We start from the raw sequence: 25,264 nt of genomic DNA on the forward strand, positions 1-25,264 counted from the left end.
TATATATATATATATGTTTGAACGATTTATATAAATATCACTTTATCTATATATCAAAAGGTGTATATCAGTTTTTAAATGTATGAATTACAGTTAGATTTGTCCCTTCCAAAAGGTGAGGACTTGAATTAAAAAATTTATTTCGCACGTATATACGAAGGAATTTTCGCAGTAAAATTTATTGTATAATAATTTAATTTGTTTGATAAAAATTTCAAACTTGTAGAATTTCGTGATTGTATAGCATCCGACTTAAAATATTTCACAAAATTTCTTAGTTTATCTAACGGTTTGTTTTTATTAACGTGTGAAATTGTTCGAAGCTCAACATTCACATTGATTTTTATTAAGGACGAAGAAAATGGGAGACTTCCTGCCTTATATTTTTACAGGTGGTCTTCTCCAATGTGATTAAATAATACAAGGTTCTTGACTAAACCAATAAAAATCGAAACACACGCGCACACGCAGGAAAAAGATTTGTCCCCTCATTCATAAATGGTCTCTATTTGTAATCATTAGGGACCCTTGATAAAATTATATTTTTACCGTTATTTTAATGGGCCTTTATATGTCATTATTTTCCTTTATTTTATTAGAGGCGGTACAGGACAGTTTTTATCCTCTGACGTTTTTATGTAATTATTATTCATATCGGTGTCTTTCCTAATCTATAAGTGATACCGACGTCTTTTTTCATACTCATAATTGACATTAAATTTTTTCTTCATTAATTAATGATATCAACAACTTTTTACCGACATGATTCTTCGGATTCATATGCCTTTGAAGAAGTTGACTTAATTGATTCGAGTTGGCTTATTACTTGAGTATCGGTCGGCATTATTCTGGAAAACAGATCTCATTCAAGTGGTAATCGACTGACTCTAAGTCAATCGGCTAAATTGTTTTGTCCGGGCTGTTCTTCGATAACTGGGCAAAAATTCAGCTGATCAGTCTTCCTTCGGTCGGCTAATGATCTTCAGCAGATCAATTTATTAAGCACTTGAAGTATTCTGTCAGGTCATTGAATTTCACATATTCCATTCTAGGCTGTTTGTTCTCCTCAAGATTTGTGCTGAGAATTTTTCTCTATACATGTTAGTTTCCCAATTCTTTTGTTCCTTTAAGGTTTTGTTGTGATAAGGACAAATGAATCTTTGTGACAAAAAAATTCATTTATACTCTTAAACATTTAATAATTTAATAATTACTTGCATTTCTATGCTCGTGTTTCCTTTAAATGGGACTAGTGGGGCTATTTTCTTTACTCCCTTTTTCGTGAACTACAAATGACACCATGTATGATGCCGAAGCTCAATGTTACTTTCATAAGAATGTCTCCACCAGATCCTACGAGCGAGAGGTTATAGAAGAAATTAGTTGTGAAAAGGAAGAGAGAGGACCTTGATCTTGATCCACACGACTAAGTGCCATCGTTGGGGGTTGCTGTCGATCATCAACAAAAGAAGATCCCAAGGGATGATATATAGCTTGTCTCGATGGTTGATGAATAGGCCCAACCGATCAACAATGCAAATCCTGGGGGTTTAGGTGCTTTGAAATGGTTGGTGACCGCAATAGTGAGGTGCTGGAATCACGACCAAAGTCATAAGCGGAAGGTGTTATTTCTGTTAGAATGGGAGTGGAACGTGCCCCTATAACCTCTGCTCCATCAGACATCGAAGCTGCTCTTTCTTCGGTTAAGGATTATATAGCGAAAATCCTGAGCCGACCGATGATAGTCACAAGTCAATTAATGTTGATGGTTGACAGGAGACAAATTTTTTGGGTGCTTTACGAGAGACAAATGGAGGACAATCAGTGTCTTCAGTGTCTCCCGGACGAAAGATGGATAAGGTGGTCGACTGCTTTGCATAGATGGTCGGTGACTCTGACAGCGGAACTATGTGCGAGGTTGTAGCCCGTGTTGAGCAAATGAAGAAGAAATTGCACAGCTGAATGTTGAGTCAGTAGCTCTTCAAGTCGAGTTATTGGTCCCTTGAGAGTCAGCCGCCCTGAATCAAATCTAAAATGAGATCGACCGGGTCAATAAATTTAAGTTAGGGGGATAACTCAGGGAAGAACGTATATTTAAGAGGTTGCTTCAGCGAGGATATGTCTTAGCTGAAGCTGTAGAAGACTTTTTTATAAAGTATATTATTTCTGACTAATTCATTGTAACTTTACTTTTTTGGAAATAAAATTTTTATCTTGTGTCAAATTAGATTTTATGGTCTTTAGGGTGCCTCTTGATGCACTTTTCATTGTACTATGGTATGGGGGAGCTTCGAATTAAGCCCATAAACCCTATGAATAAGTTTAATAATGGAATTCATGTCACTCTGCTACCTTCTCTTAGGGTTTTCTCAGATCCATTCTCTTAGTTCCCTATATTGCCTCTGAAAGTTTCTCCCAAACTCTTTGGAATGATTCTGGCGAGTGAATCATATTCTTTAAACACCAAGAACGTAATTAGGCTTGAAGTCGATTATGTTTTTGATTTCACTGTGAGATTTCATGTAGTCAAGAGTTAGGACAGGGCGACATATTACTTTAAAAAGGACTTGAGTTTTATCGGGACCAGTTCCACTAAGGGGCTTCACTTACACCTTTGCAAGGAGTTGCTGGCTATTTTCAACCGATACAATGTCATCCCCGCTCATGTCCTACCAAATTCAATAGTAACTATTATGACATATGTCATGTTTTTCACAAAGTGGAAATCCCTTGATTGATCATATTTTTAGCTACATGTTTGCATTAGGTGTCAGTTAGAATGGTACCACCCAGTTTTTGCCCAGCAACCGATTCCAACTATTGGGCTCGAGAACAAAATAAGGGATTGGAAAATGAAGTTTTTGATCGGGTCTTGCTTTGGCAATTTGGGATTCAGAGTGGTCTTCTTAACTGTGACGGAGGGAAAGGATATGATCTTGCCAAGGCATTTGATTGTTAATGCTGCCAAGAATGAAGGCATGTAGCTTTCAGTCTCTCAGAATATTGACTCAAGGATCATCGATTGGGTTCTCCTAGTTGAAAATTTTGGTCATATGACTAAGGATCTATGGGGATGTCCAACGACAACGATGTTGAGAGGGAAAAACTTATCGAGGCACATGCAACTAGAAGGAAACCTCAACCCAAGTTTACCATGTATAAGGCTAGGTTGATCAGTGACCAATATGTCAGAGGAATCATGGAAGCTGGTGTAGACATCACAAGTGCAATTCTTATTGTTTTTGCTCCTAAGACCTTCATCGTAATTCAATGCATTTTGACCCGAGAGGTTGCTATCATTGCTAGGACAGTTGATTTCTTGGATGCAGAGGTTTCAACTGGTAGTCCTTCTAGGTTGTTGAGTGTGCTTAGAGAAGCACTTTCAGACCTGAGGAAAGAACCAAACATTGTGGCATAGTCAGTCAGTCCCACCTTTCTAGACTTTCAATTCGGAGCCATGGCTAGATGCCCTTCTTCGAAAATTTTGTCCAGGTTCGAATAGAACTTGGGTTCTGCTTTGCAAGGAGATTTTGATAAACAAGAGTTAGAGCCGACTTCTCAGGGATGGAGTCTGCTCCGAGGTCAACATCATTGTCACCTCCTTCGGAGCCAGCACTCCGATTCAAGCCGCCATCCCAAACACCATTTGGGAAGGAAAGGACCCATGGAGAGTCTTAGCATACCACCCCCCTCCCCCCTCTCAGAAGGAGTAAGTCTCTCTCAATGCTTAGATTCTCACCGGTAAAGGGAGCAGGAATGGAGGAATGTTAGGATGAGTCCAGACCACATATAAAAAAGGATTTGTTCTTGGAGTCTTTTGAGGTGGAGCATATTCCTGCACTGCTCTTTAAAGTGATGTGTTATGTTGAGTTTGCAAAGACCTCGAAGCAACTTGATTGTCGTCAACTCAAGCAACATTCCACTCGCTATCATTTAATGGCGATAAAGGTTGCTCAAATTTATTTTGTTGCTCTTGCTCGATCTGAGCATGCTTGTATTAAGACTGAGGGGAAAGTTGAGACGTTGAGCGGTCAACTTAAGGAGGCAAGGGTAAGGCTACAGGAGGTCGGTGATCAATTGAATGTTTCACTCGCCATGAGAAATAAGAATGCCCTGGAATATGAAAAATATTTGGTGAGCTTGGACAGGGATAACCAGAAATTAAAGGAGAGCTTGGAGAATTTCATATTAAAGGATGAGCAGAAAAGTAGCCTCGCTCAATAGCTTTGGATTGGCATTTTCTCGAAGGTAGATGCATTCGTCAAGCTTGGGTTTGTTGAATCTAAATGGTCTAATCTATGAGACCTTTTTTTCTGTTCGTTGAAGAAGGAGATGGAGATTCAGTGGGGATGGATTATCACATGTTGACTTTCTTCTATTTTCTTATATAAATTAAAGTTAGAAAATTGAATATTTTGTAAATGCGATTTCATGAAAGAACATATACATGTTTTGTATGGCTTGTACCTTTGTGATGTTTTATTCTACCATTATTTGCTTGTGATGTTATCAACTCACCGTAGTTTCTCTATTCTTGTTTTGTACCATACAATCCAGATCTTGTGTTTCAACTTTACACCTAATAGGCTTTTTGCCTCCCTTAAGAAGAGTTTTTGATACAATTTGCCCAATACCCTTTGCGAAGCTTCTTGTTGGTATGACGTTCCTGGCCTTACGTGAGTAAATTGTGTGGATGTTGAAAGTCTGTTTTCTTTCCCGACGCTAATCAAATTTATTGTGTCATTGTCCATCATCTAGGAAAGTTTTTATTGATCGATGGTTTAACTCTTCATCTATTTTGCTTTATATTAAATGGCTTGTGTCTCACTCACATAATCCTAGTCTCTTGATTGGATGCTGTTGTTGGTTTGATAACTTGTCATGGCTTTTGCTGAGATGTCCATCGTGACTCTTTTCTTGAGCGATTCACTCACCACTATTGTGGAGCTTGTCACTAATGGGTGGGGAATCATCTCTAGACAATTATCCAAACAAGTTGAGACAGATTAATGACTTACTTCATTATCGACCTATATGAATCATGATCTTGGTTGTCTCAAGTTCCTCAAGTTTGGGACTTGAGATGGTTGAACATGTTAGAGTTCCCCAAGTGTTGTTCTGGTTTGGAGGTGTATACAATACTAGTCAAACATTAGATTTTATAACAAAATATAGACTTTGTAAATATTTTGAAATGATACTCCTTCAATATTTCATTGCACATATTATAAGGAATTTTTCTAAGGAGAAACTTTTTTATGTCTTCTCAGCTCCATGTCAGTGGGACCCCTCTTGTAGTATACATTTTGAGATTGTAGGCTTTCGGTGATACTCGTCGACTGATGATCCAAGACTGGTCTAGCTTGCGGATAACCTACCCACGAGTTGTTAGCTTTGCTTTCTTCAAAACTAGATCTTTTTGAGAGAAAGCCTTCTCCCTAACATATTTATTGAAGTATCAAGTTGTACACGGGCTGTACTAGTTTGTTTTTCTTCCTCCAAGTCGAGGGCAAAAGAAACTTTCTTATCATTGGCTCCTTGCCACTCAACAAAATCTTCATCAAACAAAGAGGTCGTGAAAACCCTTTGGCTGTGATGGTTGTATTCCAGAAGAACTGCCTCCGTATCATGCGCTAACATGAAATGGATTTGACCGGTTGCATTAAAGCGAGTCTTTTAGCAAGCCAAGAAACGGATGGTAGTAATTCTGCCAACTTACCCTTTACATCTTTTGACCTTCTTTCTCAACAAGTTTAAGAAAAACTTGTTAACTGCTTTTGCTTGCCCATTTGTTCAAGTATGTTGTACTGAGACAAACTTAAGTCTTATCTTTTGACTGGCGCAGAAATATCTTACGCTTCAATTAGTGTATTGTGTTTCACTGTTAGTGATGATAGTCAATGTTGAGATCCGCCTAAATGAATTTTCGGATTAGTTTTGTAGTGACTCAGACAAGTGTTTTAGCTTTAATCACTTTAAGAAGTAGTCTACTGCAATTAAGAGAAATTTTGTTATCGCTTTAATGGAGGGAATGGTCCAAGAAGATTTAGCTCCTATATGCTGAACGATCAGGAGTTGGTGATTAGTTGAAGCTTGAAGGCTAGCTTGTGACATAGAGGGGCATATGTTTGGCATTGCTCTCACTTTCTAGAGAACTCCTTTACATCTTTTGAGAGGGTAGGCCATAAATAACCTTTACTTTGTAATCAGTAGGCTAGAATTTTGCCTCTAGAGTGAATTTCACACTATCCCAAATGTGTATCCTTAAGGACTTCTTTTGTTTCATCTCTCTTAGGTACTGCAGGTAGGAAGAGGTGACCAACCTTTGAGAGAGTTTGCCTTCAATTATCAGGTATAGTCCATCTTTGATCTTGAAGCTCCTCAGATTGGTGATATCATCTAACAAATTTCCCATCATGAGGTATAGAATGTATGGATCCATCCAGCTTTTACTTTGATCAATTTCCACCTCTATGGACTTAGATTTGCTTATTATCAATCGGGTTAGCCATTTTGAGGCTCCATCTCCCTAATGGATGCCATTGGATAGGATGTTGACAACATGATTCTTTTCTCACCTCACATGTTCAATTTTGAAATATGTGAACCTTCTGATCTTCTTTCTTGCCTTGCTAAGGTACTTACCCTTCATTTCATCTCTGACCTTGATATTCCATTCACTTGACTTATCATCAAGAGTGATTTTGATTTTACCAGAAGATTTTTAGTACCTATCTCATAAGCCAGGAGAAATAAAGTGATTAAAGTTTTGTACTCCACCTAATTATTGGTTATCTCAAACTTTGTTGTGACTGAATGGATTTCCGGTCAGACTACTCAGCACAAGTCCTATCCCTGTGTTTGCCGATTTGGATGCTATGTTGATGTGTAAAACCCATATCTTGTCACCTGTGGTGACTTCGTCTGGTTCACATATTTCAGAAAATTTTGCCAAAAAGTTTGCAACTACATGTGATTTTATTGTTGTCTGTGGTGCGTGGGAGATGTCAAGCTCTTTGAGTTCAACTACACATTTGAGGAGTCGACAAAAATATTCCAACCATGTGAGGACTGCTTTGAGCAGGTGATTAGCGATTACTCAGATCTGGAAGTATGGTCAAAGCCTCCAAGTAAAAATAATTAGACAAAAAGCTAATTTTTTCATAATTGGATACATGACTTGGACACTTATGAATATTCGACTGATATAGTAAGTTGAAAATTATTTTCTCAGCTCCTTCAGGACAAGCACATAGCTTACGACTTCAGGTCTGATGCCTAGGTGCAAGGAGATTTCCCTGTTTGGTTTCAGGCTATGGAGAAGTAGTGGAGATCCCAGGGGCTCCTTCAAGCTCTTGAACATTTATTTACATTCTTCAAACTAAAAAAAACTTTAGTTTTCCATAGTGTGCAACAGGATGATGCACACTTATCATCTGATTCTAAGATGAATTGGCTAAGGCATGATACCCGATTGGTTAGTTTTTGTACTTTGTTGTTGCAATGAGAAGAAATGTCTATAAAAACATGGACCTTTTATGGATTAAATTTTATACCTTCGAAAATTAAGAGATAACCATGAAATTTCTCGGTTGATGCTCTGAAAATACATTTTTGTAGGTTAAGTTTCTTATTATGCTTTTTATGAGTTTAAAAGGTTTCTTATAAGCCACTAACGTGTTGTTTAGCCGACATACTTTCAACTAACACATCATTAACATACACTTCAAAGCTTCTTTCCTTTTGATTATAAAATATTACATTCATAAGGTGTTGGCACGTTGTCTCAGCATTTTTAAGCCCGAAATATATTATATTACAACAGTAAACTTCTTTAGTCATTATGGAGTTTATTTTCTCCGCATCTTTTGGGTGCATCTCTATTTGGTATTAGCCAGAGTAGTGGTTCAAGGAGCTCATCACTGTGTATCTGATTGCTGCATCCCTTAGCGAAAGTGGGTATCTATCTTTTGGGGAAGCAGTGTTAAGGTTCATGTAATCAATGCATATTCTCCACTTGTTGTTAGCTTTCTTGACTATCACAATATTGGAGATCCAGGTTGAATACTAGACCTTCTGAATGTAAAAGACCTCTTTTAGCTTTAACACCTCCTCCCTGGTTGTTTTGGACAGAGACATAGCCGATGATCTGAGTTTTTGCTTCATGGGTTAGACAATCAGGTTGATTTTTTAGTTGGTGGTAGGCAACATTGACATAAATTCCTAACATTTTCATCGTTGTCTAGGCAAAAATGTCAAGTTACTTACATGCAGTTTGAATTAACAAGCTCTTATTACCTGCATCAAAGTTTCACTTATCAGAAAAAAATTATTAGGTTCTTCAGCCGAGACAAGAATTTTGAGGGTGGTCTTGCTGGTCTTTAGACCTCATTCCCATAGAATTTGTATGTCAAGTGGATCCTGCTCTACGCTACTGACTGCTCGGAGGTAACAACTTCAAGATTGCTCCAGATTCCCACGGACTGTGTTGCTTTACCCTTCACCAGGAAACTTTATTGCTACATGATAGGTGGTGATTGTTTTGTAATTTTTCAGCAAATGAAGACTAAAGATGGCATTATAGATTGGTGGGAACTTTACCATTGCAATTTTCTCTATGCTAGTAAATCGCTTGTTTTATTTGCCTCAAGAGACTCCTAGAGCAATAATGCCCATGGCTTCTTTTCTTACACCAGAGATGACAATGAGTGACGATTATTATTGAGCCCTGTCTTATCAAGTATTATTTTGAATAAAATGCTCATCGAACTCCCGGTATCAACCGAGAAACTACTCACATGATAGTTGTTTTTCAGGGAAATAATGATGATAGCGTCATTGTATAGATTTTGCTTTTGTGGAAAATCCATGTTAGTAAAGACAATCAAAGGTGGCTACGCTTCTAGATGGAAACGACATGACTCACTTCTCATGATTTAAGCCACTTTTGGTTAGCTCGAGAAGATGATTCTCCATTGCTTCTAAAGATTATCGAAATTATACCTGTGATGGGTATGGTATCTGTACAGGCAAGTTTGTTGGGATACTGCTCCGCTTGAGCTTTTCTTTGTCACTGAGTGTTCCCTCCGACAACAACAAACTCTTAAAGCTTCTCTGCACAGATCAAATCCTTGACTAGGTTCTGGAGTTGACGACATTCCTCTGTGTTATGTTCATGGCCTTGATGGTAATCTTAATACTTGTTGGGGTTCAAGAGAGAACCCATAATTTTCATTGGTAGAGCCTTCCCAAAGTACTACTTTTTCTGGATTGCTTCCACCAAATTTTCCATTGAGACCCTCAGGGGGGCCTTCTAGCTTTCATAGTGCGAATTCCCATTGTGCTAAGACGGTCGTTAGTAAGAATATCGAGTCTGAACTTGGTTCCCTTGGCATCCATTGTTATCATGAGTATGTCAATCATTCTCATAGTGGGAATGAATGAAAGGTTTTTTCTCATTCATCATTTTTTTCCTTCGTCTTGTGTGGCTGTCTTCTTTGATCGACGATATGAAGACTCTGCTTTGTGATGGGAGGAGTTGATGACTCCCTGATATGGCGATTTACTATCTCCAACAGCTCTGCTAACGGTGTTGATTTGTACTAGCCTAAGTCATACTTGAACCGGCCGTTTGTACGATAAAAAAACTGCAAGTTTTGCACCTCTATCATTTTCTTTTGGAAACGAATGATATAATAATGAAGGTGTTCTCTCTCTCCTTGCTTTATCTGAAAAAAATCTTGCAACGTTTTGAAAAGATTCAGGGCACTGGCATGGTGTGCCAAGTACAACTTCTTATATTTGACAAAAGAGTGAATAACTCCCGTCGGAAAGCTATTGAAAAACCTAAAAGAAGACTCCCTTAGTGTGGAAAGTAATAACCGATGCTTTCAAGCATTGTTAATTTTCAATAAAATTTTTGTTGATTCAAAGGCAACAATGTGGTCGACATGGTCAGACTAACCCTTGTAAGAGTCAAGGTGGGGGGCTTTAATCTTATCTGGAGGTTCACCTCCATGATCTGACAAGAGAAAGAATTCTATGATGGATGTTATCTTGGCATATCAGCATGTACAGGCCAATGTCCTTCCATCGTTCTGGACCTAATACTTTCAAGGTACTAAAAATCCTTGTCTCTATGGTGCTTAGGAGTCTCTTTGGCCACTAGGTGCCTGGGGTTCTCAATGGAAAGGCTTCATGTTAAGATGTGGTTTATCGTGAGGGACTCCTGATAGGGATGGTCATTGTTTTTATTTTTGGATAATAGCCTCTCGGATAGCTATCATAAGCTGTTCCTTAAGCTCATAGTTTGCTATTGTACAAGTTTATGGCCGCACTCCATGTTTGTATTGACTCTTAGTTGAGTTTTTTCTTCTTAGATTTGTGCTCTACTTTCATCTAAGAAATGTCCAAGTTGACCGCACCACTTTTTAGGATATTGAATCCTAATTTGTCCTCTAGAACATGACTCGAGGGATGGAGCATAAGGAAAAAAAGGAAAGAAAAGAGATACAGAGAGAATAGTAGAGTGCAAGATGAACAGTTTCAGAAAAAAGATTCATACCTTCATTCATAAAATGGTCCTATTTATAATCATACAATTCTATTAATAAAGTTGCTTTTTTACCCCTTTTTGTAACGTGCAGTTACAAGTCATTTTTTGCCTTTATTTTATTAGAAGCTTTTCAGATTCGTTTTTACCCTCTTTGACATCTTTTCATAATTATGATTCATATTGGCATCCTTTTCGATCTATAAATGATATTGACTCTAACATCCTTTTATATTTATATCTGACATTAAAATCTTTTCTCATTATTACATGATATTGTAAACGTTCTGTAAGCCTAATTCTTTCGATGTGAATGTCTTTGGACCAGTTGACTTAATTGATTCAGGTTGGCTTTTTACTTATGAGTACCAATAGGCTTTTGCTCTGGGAATCTAAGAGTGTTTAGTGTTTCAAGTGATGGTTGGCCGACTCTAATTTGATTAACATCCAAGTCATTGATTCAAGCGACTCTTCAATAGCTGGGCAAAAATTCAACCAATCGGACTTCCTTTCGTCAGCTGATGTTCTCCAGTCGACCGGCTTATTGAGCACTTGGAAGTATTCTATTAGATCATTGAATTTCATCTCTTCTCTTCTAGGAAAACAACTTTTTTGTATACTATATACATACATATAAATATATATATACATACATATAAATATATATATACATACATATAAAACCCAAGGAATAGAATGTTAGTAGGAGAGAGAGAAAGAGAAAAAAGCTAGAAACAATGCCTTAAGGGTAAAATGTTGGTAATCTTTCCAAGCATCTTGAAAGAAGACCCCCATTACTTATTATTATTCTCAAATTTATAACTAATAGAAGATACATTATGAAACATTGATAATATTCTTGAAGTTCTCCATTCACAGTCGGCCTTAATGAACGCCATGATTACCAATAATATTGCCAAATGTTTTCTTGTTGAATAATCATTTCGTTCGCTTCTAGGATGGTGAGCCATACATTTCACTATATTTTATTTTTTGAGCCAACTTTCTTTGTTTGTAGGCTAGATAATTTGCTTCTTGTTGACTTTTGGCTCCTAGCATTCACCAGAATTGATTCTTCGACGCATGCCCCATTTAGGGTCATCAAATTTGGTTCATCATACTTTGATTTTACATATTCAAATTCTTTGATTCTCTCGTTTTCTAGTAGGCTGCAAACATGATAAGAGAGAGATATTTAAACTCATGATTAAATTTTTATTTGATTAACTCTTATTAATTTAAAACTATATTGATTTATGCGCTCGCAATTGCTAATAAATATGTGGTAGCGACTTATCAATTTTGCGCGCTTCTTCTCCTTTATTTTTTGCTCTAGTCACTTTCTTGAGAGATATCTCAAGATGGAAAAAGTTACCCGAATTCCATGCTCCCATCATGAACAAGGTTCTTCTTCATAGATTTTTAGTCAAGGAGAAAAGAAAGAGGAGCCCTATGTGATTATTGTCAATCAGAGACTTGGTACTCCGTATGCCTTTGTCTAGGTCAAAAGAGGCATAGAATCCATGAAGTTGAGGGTTCCTCAATCCCCATGACATTTTGGATGACTTTTCTGATCCTCTAGAAAGATTTTAGATTTCTAGTGGAATTTGTCTATCATCTCAGAATTTTAAGGTTAACCCTTCGTTTCCATTACACAATGGTTAAATGTCATAGTTTCACAAAACATTTTAACATCCCATTTAAACAGACTAGGAGTAAATTAAGATCGAAGTTTAATCAACAACAAGGTTATGAAAGCTCGAAAAAAATGCTTAACCGAAAAACATTACAGAAAATACACTATAAAACTAATATTCTCTACTGCAAAGAGACAGAAAGAAATGTTTAGCCCTTCATTACGGAGAAAAATATAGTGAAAATAACCATGTGGTAATCCATTACATGCAACAAAGATACGAAAAACTTATGAGAAATTGTTTCCTTTGCAAAGTCAGCACCTTTCCCTCTCATACAAACTTGCACAAAAACTCTCCCTTAAAGGCTTCCACCAAAAGAAGAAGACAACCATTAAGAGTGCACTTAAAATCTTTCTCAAACTCTCTTCTTTTAGAATTCAAGCCTTCTCTGATGCAGAATGCCCTTTAAGAAGCCTTAAGATTTGTTTTTATAGCAAAAGTCACTTTTTGGGCCATCAAATTTTTTTCCTAAAGTGTTTCTTGCCAGTTGACATGGTCACACAGCTATACTGCCTAGTTTAGCTTGGTCATGAATGATTGTAGTGTGGTCACGCGCCATACTAAACCATATGGCATGGTCACGCCATTTCTCGCATGGTCACATCAGCCATGTTCGAGAAGTGGCATGGCCACGCCACCGTTAGGCGTGGTCATGCTGTTTCAAGCACTTCTCTGCTGGATTTTTAAGTTACAATTTGTTCATATTCTACTCCGACATTCTACACAACATGTACAAAACACCTTTTTCAAGCATAAATCTGTGATAAATAAATACATTAACATGTGAAATGCAGAAAAAATTGCAGATAAAATCACGTAAAATTGACCCATGTTGATACTCCCAAACTTTCCCTATTACTCGCCCTCTAGTAATCACTTGGCTAAGTTTGGATCTTTTGATAGAATTAGTACTCTTGCAGAGATCTATCCTTTCAAACTATTTTATTAAATCTAAGTAGAAAGTGTGAAATCCCATTTATCCTTGCTTATCTTTAATGGTTAACGACTCGACCTGTTCTTAGTTCCCTTCTTTCTTTTCATAAGAAAAATCTCATATATCATTAACTTGGTTTGATTTAGAATCTCTTTCACAAACTTAAATACCTTTAGTGAAATTTTAATAGATTTTAGAAAACTCAAAGTTCACTTAACTCTTAACTTTGAAAATAACTGATACTGTGGTTTTAATTACATGATCAAGACTCATTTCTTTACTTAAGTCTCGGTGGGACCCCTTAAATTTTCTTTTCTCTTAAACTTTTATTTGCCAACCTCAAGCTTCTGCTCATTGAATTTTCTCTTTTTTATCTTTTTATTTTCATCTTTTTCTTTTATTTATCCCCCATTTTTTTCTCTTGAGAGTTACTACATCTGGTTGGCAACTTTTTCTTTTTGAGCTTTATTTTAACATGTGAAGAGAGGTTTTGTTTTTTACGAAATAAAACTGAACACTTAATTATTTTAATAATCCAATTCTAAGTAATCATTTCTAGTTAAAACATTAAGAACACATTAATTTGGTTAAAAAGAATTGAAAAGGATTAAAGATATTTCGGGTGGCTAATCGGCATCTAAATTGCCTCTTTTTAGGCATGTTGGCTCATTCTTAGGCGAATGTTACTCTATTGCAAATTTAAGTTGTCAGAGTGTTTGAAATGATATATGAGTTACATGTCAGCCTAGTTTCACGAGTCGACTCAACCAATGATTTTTGCAGTGAAGTATATATTTTTTTCAAAAATAATTCTATACATAATTCTGAAAAGGATATAATAAATATCTAAAGAAATAACAAGATGTCTGAAAGAAAAATAAAACATCTAAACAGTAATGCACAATAGTAAGCACATCACCAACGTTCCTAAGAGTAAGAAAATTATTAAGTCGTCCCTGCTCCATGTGTAAGGCACTTGTTTTTTAGTTTAAGTTTGGAGTGTGTATGCTTCTAGCTTGGATCATTTATTAAGGATGAATGCTATGGTCCACGTATGGTAAAAAAATTCGTATGATTTGTCTCCACAATATTGGGTCAACCTTCATTAAACAAATCCTTTTTATGGAAGGTGTTTTCTCGGATATGCTTATTGTAGTACCATGAGGTCCTCCACTTGATTTCTTTCTATTAGATTCACTATCAAAAGTTTACATGATGACCAATCTGTGTATGTGAAGGTTGTACTCGATGGTTAACACTGTTTTGATTTCTTGTGAAAACATGAATGGGGTTTAGACAGTCGATGTTGATGGTGTCATTCAAATCACCCAGTGGATGGTTGGGAGGAAGTCAGCCCAACTGTATTTATCTCCCTCAACCTTCGTTTTAAGCAAATTGAGTATAATTTTGTTGGTAGCTTCAACTCTTTCATTTGTTCACAAGTAGTGGATGGTGGTGAACATAAGTTTGATCCCTTATTGTGACAATAATGTTACTTCTTGTTCAAAAAATATTGTCCTATAATCTGTGATGAGAGTGAGTTGTAGGCTTTACCTATAGATGATGTTCGTCAAAATGAAATTATGAATGAAATTGATGGTTATCCAAGCATGCAATTGAGCATCAATTCACTTGTACAAGTAATCAATTGCAACTAACATGTACCTTCATTGTCCTTTAGATGGGGTAAATGGTACCAGGATGTTGAGTTCCCAAATTCCAAAGGACCAAGTGCTAATTATAGGTTGCAATTGAAGAGATGATTGGTATTGTATAAGATCAAATTTTTAGCATTGCTCATATTTTCTTTGAATTTCTTTGATATCTCTTATGGGGCCCTGTCATAAGTATCCCTATCATTGTATTCAATGGCCTAGTACATTGCCTCTGGAATGGCTTCTTTATTCCCTTGATTTTTTTCCTTGAGAATTCTTTCAAAATTATTTTTCAGAATGCACATGAGGTACATGGAGATAGTTGACCTCTGGAACATCTAATCATCCATCATAAGGTATTGGACGAATTTGAATTTGAAATGCCTGTGGCCAGCAATGTCTGTAAGGATATTCTTGGACTTAAAGAAATAGATGTATGTGTCAACCCAACTATTTGTCCCTTCAATTTCTACCTCTATAATCTTGGCTTCTTCAATAATTGGGCGTGAATGTTACAAGGAGTTCCTTCTCCAAGGTCTCTATTTTTGGATTGAGGGCATGCTATTTGATTTGTTTCAATTGGTGCCTTTCCCTATCCTTAAGTCACCACCTCAAAGGCCACAAATATTTTCAGCTTCTCAACTTTAATTAGATACTCAATAAAATTATGTTGATGTCGGCATTCAAATGTGTAGTATTTCTTGAGGTCTCCCAGATAACATCCCATCTTCATTTATGGTGCCTTCTTGAAATTTTTTGAATTTTGGATGACGTATACCACCTCTGCATCAAGACTCATAGTGGTGTTGTCTAAGGAAGTTCGTAGGTTGATGGTGTTAGCCTCTATTTGTCACACTGATTTGCTCATCACGCAGCATACATTCGATCTTCATAATAAACTTCTTTATTTTTAGTTCAGTCGTCCGTCACCACTCATTGAAGCAGAGCCCTGGTGATAAATATGGATTTTTCCTTGGTCCACAACCTTTTCGTGAGTGCTTCTCTTTGGTGGGTATCAACCGGGTGAACCTTTTTTAGTGGTTAGGGGAGAACTATATTCTTTATGAAATATATGGTTGTTGGCAAGTTCAAATAGCAAAACCAATGTCACGTGTTTTTGTATGCCTAAGGCTCAATAAAACGAGCCTTCACTGAGTTCTTTTGTCAGGCGACGCACGCGGTCATAGGTTCAAGGTGCAGGACATTCAATATTTTCTTCTAAAAGTGAGTTATAATTGAGCACAAGCATTTTTCTTACCCTTGGCATGGTGGCAGGAGAGTTTGTGAATTTCTCTAGGGTTTATGTGCGTTGACGAGCTATGCTACCAACATTTCCTTGAAATATATGTAAACGAGGAAATCACTCCTGGTGGTAAACCATTTAACCAGCAGAGGACCGACTCTCTAAGTGTTGTGAAGAATTTGTCACACTTGAGTGAATCACTAATTCTTAATAAGCTTGCAGTTAACTCAAAAGTAACGATGTGGTTGGTTAGATAAAACCATCACTAATAAGATTCAAAAGCCAAGAATTTGAATCATTCTGGTGGCTCAACTTCAAAGATTTGTCGGGAGAAAGCATTTTTCAATGGTATGAGTCATGGCGCTTAAGCATGTTTATATCTCCAATAATTGAGCGGTGCAGAACTTGCACTTTCCTGATAGACTGTGTCTTGGTCTAGGTCAAGGTCTTTTTATCCATTGATGACGGTCATTGTTTGCGGGTCTTTCGTTGTGCTCTCTCGTGGGCAAGAGTGTCTCTGATTGCCTCCAACATTTGTTCCTTAAGTTTATTGATCTGTTGAGTTACAAACCCAGGGGTATACATTAAGTTGTGGCCAAGGTTTTGAGGTTGAGGTTCATTTTTTTTATGTACAGCATGATCCACACTTACCACACAGTCTTGAAGTCCGATTTATCTATAGATAACACCCCATGCATATATTGTATGGAGGAGAGAGAAAGAGAGAAATAGAAAATTGAAGGGTATAATATTAATAATCTCCCTGAGCTTCCATAAAAGGTTCCTTTTCCATGTTTCTTGTTCTCATATTTATAGTAAATAGAAGTTGCACTGTGAAATGTTGATCATGCCTTTTAAATTCATTTTTATCGGTCGGTTGCAACAGCCGTCAAAGATTACTATTACTATGAGTGAATCGTGTATTGTTAGATTGTCGTTTCTCCTACTACTAGGACAACGAGTTGTTCCTCTACTTATTCGACCGATTATCTTGATTGGGTCTGTTGGATAATTTGCTTCGAGTTGAATGGTGGCTCTTTGCGTTTGCCGTTGTTGATTTTTTAACACGTGTCACGTGTCTCATCCAGAGTCGTCGGATCCAATTCAACGCACTTTGATCAAGTAATGTATAACATTGGGAAAAATAGTTTGACATTTTTATGTAATCACGACAATAATTTTCATAAAAATTGAACATGAATTCTCCGATACTAGTAATTATAGAGGCGAGATACACATTAATTAAGATATTAGCTATAACATATATCACGATGTAATAAATTAAATACTAAGAAACAATTATAATTTTTGAATTATTTTGCTCCTATCATAGTTTTTAATCCTAGGAGGCATATTCCCAGTTATTTTTCAAGTAAATGAAGACCGTTTACGTAAATTACTTGTTTATTTTAAATTGGTTTAAAAACTTTATTTAATTTGAATTTATGTTGATTGGATGTAAGAATTCTCTGGAAGATCATTTTTAACAATAAAAATCTCAAAAGGCGATTTCGAGTTGTACACCGCATTTTGGCAAGCTTCCCAAAGTAGTCCTAAGTTATGCCACTGATCTGACAACATAAACTTTGACTTGACAGGCTACCGAACACCATGTCAAATTCAGAAATCGATTTCAAATTCAGAAGATCGTAGTTTAAAATCTTAGTTCCTTAAAGCGGACTTAAAAAATGTTCCGAATGTTAGTGTGAAGACAAACATCTTATCATGAAGAATTACACAGATAAAATCTGATATTCTTATGTATCTATGTGTAATAATCGGTCATTTTATAGTACATAAAAAAAAAAAAAAGGAAGATTTATGTAACCAGGGACGCATCCATGAATATGGTATTACGAGTATTTTTTTTCTCATAGGAAATAAGATTTTCCCCTTTTCTCACTCCTTTACTTTGATGCAAGTCCCTCCTTAAGATGAATCCACAAATAAATCCAACAAAAATAATTTTTTGCATTACGAGAATTGCATCATATTCATCAATATTCCAGCATCTGTCCAAATTATCCAAACAAATGAATTTAGGGCAGGTGTTCGCTTGCAAGAAACTCCCGATTCCTTTTAAATTTAATAGGTTAACATAAACAAACAATATCCCATAATTTTCATCAGGATCCTTTGGCCTCTCGAGCATAAAGTGGCACAAAAAGTAACTAACCAACCTACAGGGTGGTTGTTTGCTGTTGCTTCTCGAGAATAACTTTTCCTTTATTTCGCACACTGAGACGAGTCATTCATTATGATTGCCTTATCCCAAGTTCCTCCACTTCTCGTCCACACCATTGGCCTACATCGAACGTGATATTCTTTATATGTTATCTGGAATTTAATCTCTACACTTCCTGTCGGCCCGTAGGATCCAAACAGTTGTCTGCAATACTAATCATGAGACATCTTACAGCTGTTATTCTCTTTATAATTATTAAATCTGATTCATCGCAAATTAGTGTTTGATGACATGTAACAAATCATTCTGTTTCCGATTTGTAGGTGACTCATCTTCGTTGTGGTGGCATGATTCTCTGTACTGCAATAAGCCACTGTATCTGCGATGGGATCGGAACAGCGCAATTCTTGCACTCATGGGCACATATCACAACAAAGCCAAACACAGCACTACCAGTCTCCCCTTTCCATGGTCGCCACATGCTAAAGCCGAGAAATCCTCCACAAATATCCTCCTCGCATCCAGAATTCACTCACCCTGCATCACAAGGAACTGTATCGGCTCTCCTCACACAATTCCTGCAATGTCAACAACTTGTTCCTGTCTCTGCAACTTTTACCGCGTCCCAAATCCTTCAGATCAAGAAGCTATGCATCCCTTCCCTCAAATGTACTTCCTTTGAGGCCCTTGCGGCACACGTGTGGAGATCATGGGCCATGGCGCTGGATTTGCCGCCTTCCCATAAAGTGAAGCTTTTGTTCTCTGTAAATGCTCGGAGCAAACTGGAACCTCGGCTTCCGATGGGATTCTATGGAAATGGTTTTGTGCTTGCCTGTGCGGAGACCGTGGTGGAGCAACTTGTGAGATCGAATCGGCATTATAGTGTGAAGCTGGTTAAGGAGGCTAAGGAGAATGTGAATGATGAGATGGTGAGGTCGGTGATTGATATATTGGAGGAGAGGAAGATGAAGCCAGATCTGTCGGCGAGCCTTGTGATTTCTCAGTGGTCTAAGCTTGGGCTGGAGGATTTGGATTTTGGGGTTGGGAGGCCTCTTCATATGGGTCCTCTTTCAAGTGAAATATACTGCATCTTTCTGCCTGTGGTTGAAGATTTTCATGCATTCACAGTTTTGATGTCAGTCCCGGAGAAAGCGGCTGAAAATTTTGAGAAATTCCTCAAGGCGTATTAGTATTGCGGAGCCTGATAAGAATTATTATAATTTCTGAAAGGCAAATAAAACATTGCATGAATCCTGAAAATATAATAAGAATTGACTTACTAGAATGAGCACGAAAGATTTGATTGGGACTTGTTTGTTTGTTTTTTTCATTAACAAGCTCCTACGTTGAACTTTAAATTCATAATTGATTTATTATTTACTTCTTAAGATTGTGAGGTATAATTTGTCTTGGATTCTTCTAATAATGATGTTTCAAAAGCATTAAAAAAATTCTCCAAATTGCGCTAAACCATGCTTCAACTAGCTATCTAAAAAATCTAACTGTAGCTATTCAAACTTGTTGTTAACGTATAAACATTTAAAATATAGAACTATTTATTACTTTTGTATAGCTCAAGGCAAAATCACCCAAATGTAAGGAAGGAAATCAGGTCGGGCAGCCAATCAGTAAATTTGCTAGATATGCCGTGAGTGGGCTTGCCAATCGACTCTTACTTGAACTTATCATCCGGGTGCTAGAACGACTTGCTAGTTGATTGTGCAATGAACATTTACTTGTGCTGGTACGAGACTTGTGGCTTTCTCTGTTTCACCTAATTGGCCCAATTCAGAGAATTTCATAGCAGTAATCAATAGACGACACAGAAAATCTTTCATAACATTAGCTAACTACCAATCCAAGTCTAAGTCTATCCTTAGGTAATGCTCATATCCTATTATTCTATATTATTTCAATGTTGTTTTAAATTGTATAGCATATTCTATAGCGCTCGCCCCCCACACCCGCTCCCCACACTTCTCAGTCTACAACTTTTTTTCCTTTTCTCTAAGAGCCCATTTGTGGTTTCGTTTTTGCGGCTATTACTTTGTCGAAAAGAAGTGGTGGTGTTTGGGACTCTTTTACTTCGAGTGTTTCGTTGGTTGGGGGTTGCAAAAGATCGAATGCCGAAACTGAAGGGGGAGAGGGTGTTCTGCAACTGGAGCTTCGTTGGTGGTACCTTTGACGTTGTTTCCTCTTCGCATTTCCGATAATTCCACTCCTTATCGTCGCATATACCATCGCCTCTGGCATCCTTTGTCACTCGTATCGTTAGGGCTAAAACCCAGTTATGCTCCTCTCCCTTCGTTAGACGGCGACGACTTGCTTCGACATTTCGGTGAAGTTTTCTCCCTCTATGATTTTGTTTTTTTTTTTTTTTGTGGTTCATTTGCTGCCTACTTTTGTGTTTCTTATTTCTTCTGTCAAATATTTTATGTTCTTGATCTGCATATGTATTCATTGATGTTTGATGGTCGATTAGTTTGCTTTTTCTCATGAATATGTATAGATGAACATTTTGCGGGGGAGATTTCTGAGCACTTATTTGTCTTTTTTTCTCATATTGCATATGTTTTGAAGTAAAGTTATAGTTTGCAAGATAAATTAGTTAGCAACATCTATAGCAATCTGATCAAGCCATAAAAGCTATGGAATAGATATATATGAGCTTTATTCATTTGTTTTTTAAATATTTATTAATTTAAATATTCTGACTGTCGAGTAACACTTTTAGGGTGGAGAATTTTGAGCACTGCTCCCTTCTTTTAGTTTTCTTCTACTAAGACTTTTATAATTAGAATTACATATGTTTTACTGTATAATTGAAGTTTGCATGATAGGTAAGTTGGTAGCATCCTTACATGTTCTGAACAATAAATTGATGCAATGTGGTGAAACATATATGGGCAATGCTTATCTACTTATTTCCTTTTTTATTTTGTTGGTTTAATTTCTCTAGATAGGAATATGAGTACTACTTTTCAGTTTGTTTAACATATTTTGCTTGTCGAATTGTTTGCACTTCCCTCCTCCTCAATGTCAAGTAACATTTATGTGGGGGAGGGGTCTGAACCTTTTATAAATAGAATTGGATATTCTTGGTTGCACATTTGAAGTTTGGATAATACATAAGTTAGTAGCATCCTTGCATGTTATGGTCAATTAGTAAAAGCAATGGGATAAAAGATATATGACAATTGCTCATCAATTTATTTCTTTTTTTGTCGGTTTATTTTCTTTTGATTCACATATGAGCATTGGTTTTCAGTTTGCCTAAGAAATTTTGCGGGCCAAATATTTTTGGGGAAGAATGTTAAGCGTTGCTTCTTTCTTTTAATTTATGTGAGACTTTTATAAATATAATTGCATATGATTTGATGCACATTTGAAGTATGCATGATAGATAAGTTAGTAGAATCCTTACATATATCGATCATTATTAGAAGCAATGTAATGAAATATATATGAACAATGCTCATATGCTAGTTTTAGTTTTTTTTTTGTTGGTTTTCTTTTTGTTTGGATAGATATATGAGCACTATTTTTCAGTTTTTCTGATAATTTTGCTAGCCTAATTGCTTGCTCTTGTATCCTCCTCATCGTACAGTAACATTTAAGGTAAGAGGGAGAATGCTAAGCGTTGTTCCTTTTTTTTAGTTTTTTTTGTTGAAACTTTTATAAATAAAATTGCATATGTTTTGCTGCAAATTTAATATTTGCATAAAAGATAAGTTAGTAGCATCTTTACCTATTCTGAACATTCAATAGAAGCAATGAGATGAAATATATTTGAGCAAAGTTTATCTGTTCAATTTAGCTTTTTTTTGTTATTTTATTTTCTTTAGGTAGGTATATGAGCACTGATTTTCAATTTATCTAACATATTTTTCGGGTCAAACTTTTTGCACTTGCCTCCTCCTCAGTGTTGAGTAACACTTTGGAGGAAGAATGTTGAGTGTCGCTTCCATTTCTTAGTTTATCTAAGACTTTTATAAATATAATTGAATATTCTTTGTTGCACATTTGAAGCTTGGATGATATATAAGTTAACAACATCCTTACATATTCATATCAATCAGTAAAAACAATGGGATGAAATATATGTGAGCATTACTCATCTGTTTATTTCAATTTTTTTATTTGGTTTATTTTCTTTTGATTGATATATGAGCACTGGTTTTCAGTTTGTTTGATAAATTTTGCTGGGCAAATTTTTTTCTCTTGCCTCCTCAATGTGGAGTAATATTATGGGGGAAGAATGTGAAACACTGCTTCTTTCTTTTAGTTTACCTCAGACTTTTATAAATAGAATTGCATATGATTTACTACACATTTGAGGTAAGCATGATAGATAAGTTAGCAAAAACCTTACCTATTCTGATCAATCAATATAAGCAATGGGATGAAATATATATGAGCAATGCCCATTTGTTTGTTTCAGATTTCTCTACTAGCTTAATTTGTTTGGATAAAGATATGAAAATTGGTTTTCAGTTTTTTTTTAACAAATTTTGTTGTCAAATTGCTTGCTCTTGCCTCCTCTTAGGTGTACAATAACATTTTAGGGCTAGTATATTAAGCACTGCTTCCTTTTTTAGTTTTCTTTTGGAAATACTTTTATAAATAATATTGCATATGTTTTGCGACACATTTGAAGTTTGCATGATAGATAAATTAGCAACATACTTACCTGTTCTGAGTGGAAGCAATGGGATGAAATATATATGAGTAATGCTCATCTATTTACTTCAAATTTTTTATTGGTTTATTTTCTTTAGATAGGTATATGAGCACTGGTTTTTCAGTTTGTCTAACATATTTTATTAGTCAATTTATTTGTGCTTGCCTCCTCCATAATATGAAATAACAATTTGAGAGGAGAAATTGAGCACTATTTTTTTTTTAGTTTTCTTTTGTTGAGACTTTTATAAAATACAATTGCATATGTTTTGTTGCACATTTGAAGTTTGCATAATAGATAAAATAGCAGCAAACTTGCCTGTTTTGAACCATCAGTAGAAGCAATGAGATGATATGTTTATGGGCAATGTTCATTAGTTTATTTTAGTTTTTTTATTAGTTTATTTTCTTTAGATAAGTTTATGAGCACATATTTTTAGTTTGTCTAACATATTTTGTTTTTTGAATTGTTGGCACTTACCTCCTACTAAGTGTGGAGTAGAATTTAGGGGGTATAATATTGAGCATTGCTTTCTTTTTTAGTTTTCTTCTGTTGAGATTTTTATAAATAGAATTACATATGCTTTATTGCAAAATTGAAGTTTGCATGATACATAAGTCAACAACATCCAAAATTTGTTATGGAAGCTATGAAATGAATGTCAGTGTCAAAATTAGAAATTGTCGGACGTTAGAATGGGAAACCTGTCGTCTACTTTAATTTAATATATGTATATATATAATTTAGAAAAGTAATATTTTAAGTTTTAAAAATGCGAGACCGAACTGTTCTCATATCTGCAATAATTTAAATGATCGAGCACAACACTACAAATAATATACCTATTTGGAAGGATAGATACACTACTTACTGGTGAGACTCGACTAAATAAATTAAAGAATTTATGACATCTATTTAAGTCTACAAAAAATCATTTTTATATGTTGACCGACAAGTTCCTCTATTTAATATAAAAATCAAATAAGTTTATATTAAACTGGGTTCTTAAAGTTTCATATAAGGGAAAACCTCTATAGTTAATTACATCTTAGATAACCAAAGTCACCTAAGAAAACTCTCGATTTAGATAAGGGAATATTGCTTTCAAGAATTTCAATAGGTATGACTTTTTAAAAGATCATACCAAAAAAGTGTCAAAGGGGAATGACTCAAATCTGAAAAAATATTATGGAATCCATGGGAAGAGGAACTAGGGATTGTCGCAGATCCTGAGAAGAACCTCGGTGACTTCCCAAGCTATCTTATGATTTGGTTTCAATTTGGAGAAGAAAAATTATTTAAATGTTATATCCTTCCAATTTTATTAATTAGGGCTTACATTTGTATGACATAGTCATACAAATAGCCTGAAAGATGTGAGGATTTAGGTCGTGCTGAATGACAACCTCCAAACCTAAAGGCGAGTTAGGGCTTAAATTGTAACAGAGCTATACAAAGGCTTAGAGATAAAATGAGGATTTATGTTACACTAGGCAGACGACCTCAAAGTCCTATGGTTTTTTTTTTTAATTTTAAGGAAAGATGTGTTGTTATAGATCATCATACTGTTGTAGATCTACATACAATTGTAGATCGCTATTGTAGATTGCTATTGTAGATTGTTGCCCACGGAGTTGGCTCCAAGCTCCTCGACGAAGTAGCAGTCTTAAAGTTTAAGGTCCAAAAGATTTTACCAGTTGTTTTTAAAGTTATGGGGAGGCGTTAAAATTGATTAGAGCGACACTTGTTAGGATCTCACGGTTCCCTCATTTTGATACCACTATTTTCTCTTGAACTTACTTAGCTTAAACAAGTTGGTATACTTATTTAAACTTGGGAGATCTAGTTAACAACAGTGGGTTACCTCTCAAAGGGACTCCATAAAATTCAAAAGGCCGTTTAAGTTTAGTGATATTTCAAAGGATCTATGGTTACCTTTGAAAGAGTTTGCTTTAGATTTTTTGAAAATGTTGATTAGTTTTTAAAAATGGTTTTGATTTTTGCAAGTAATGTAAAGTGCACAACAAAGCAGTTATAATCTTTTGCAGCAATAATAAATAATTCTAAATGCATCCCTGTCATCTTCTTGGCATTCCCACTGAAAGATTAGCTTTTGCAACACGACATATAATTTTGCAGGAAATTTAAACAAATTCCAAGGGTAGATGAAGGTGTAGCTACCAAACCTCAAACTATTGCTCAGTGAGTAGTGGATGATTTCCTAGAACAAAAATATAATAAGTTCAATTGTCTTCCATAATATCAAATAGATCCTAAAATTTTTGGGACACAAACCTGAACAAAATTTAAAATCCCA

General features: G+C 35.9%; 1 protein-coding gene across 1 annotated transcript in view; it reads left to right on the forward strand.

The window, feature by feature from the left end:
• The window catches only part of LOC110034178 (omega-hydroxypalmitate O-feruloyl transferase), a 20,520-nt gene extending 943 nt beyond the window's left edge, over nt 1–19,577 (forward strand). The window contains exon 2 of the mRNA XM_020738469.1: nt 18,590–19,577. Coding sequence (XP_020594128.1) covers nt 18,590–19,456 — 867 coding nt within the window. The 3' untranslated portion in view covers nt 19,457–19,577. The remainder of the gene's footprint in view (nt 1–18,589) is intronic.
• The last annotated feature ends 5,687 nt before the right edge of the window (nt 19,578–25,264 follow it).

This window comes from Phalaenopsis equestris, unplaced genomic scaffold, assembly GCF_001263595.1.
Source record: "Phalaenopsis equestris unplaced genomic scaffold, ASM126359v1 Scaffold001370, whole genome shotgun sequence".
Classification (NCBI taxonomy): domain Eukaryota; kingdom Viridiplantae; phylum Streptophyta; class Magnoliopsida; order Asparagales; family Orchidaceae; genus Phalaenopsis; species Phalaenopsis equestris.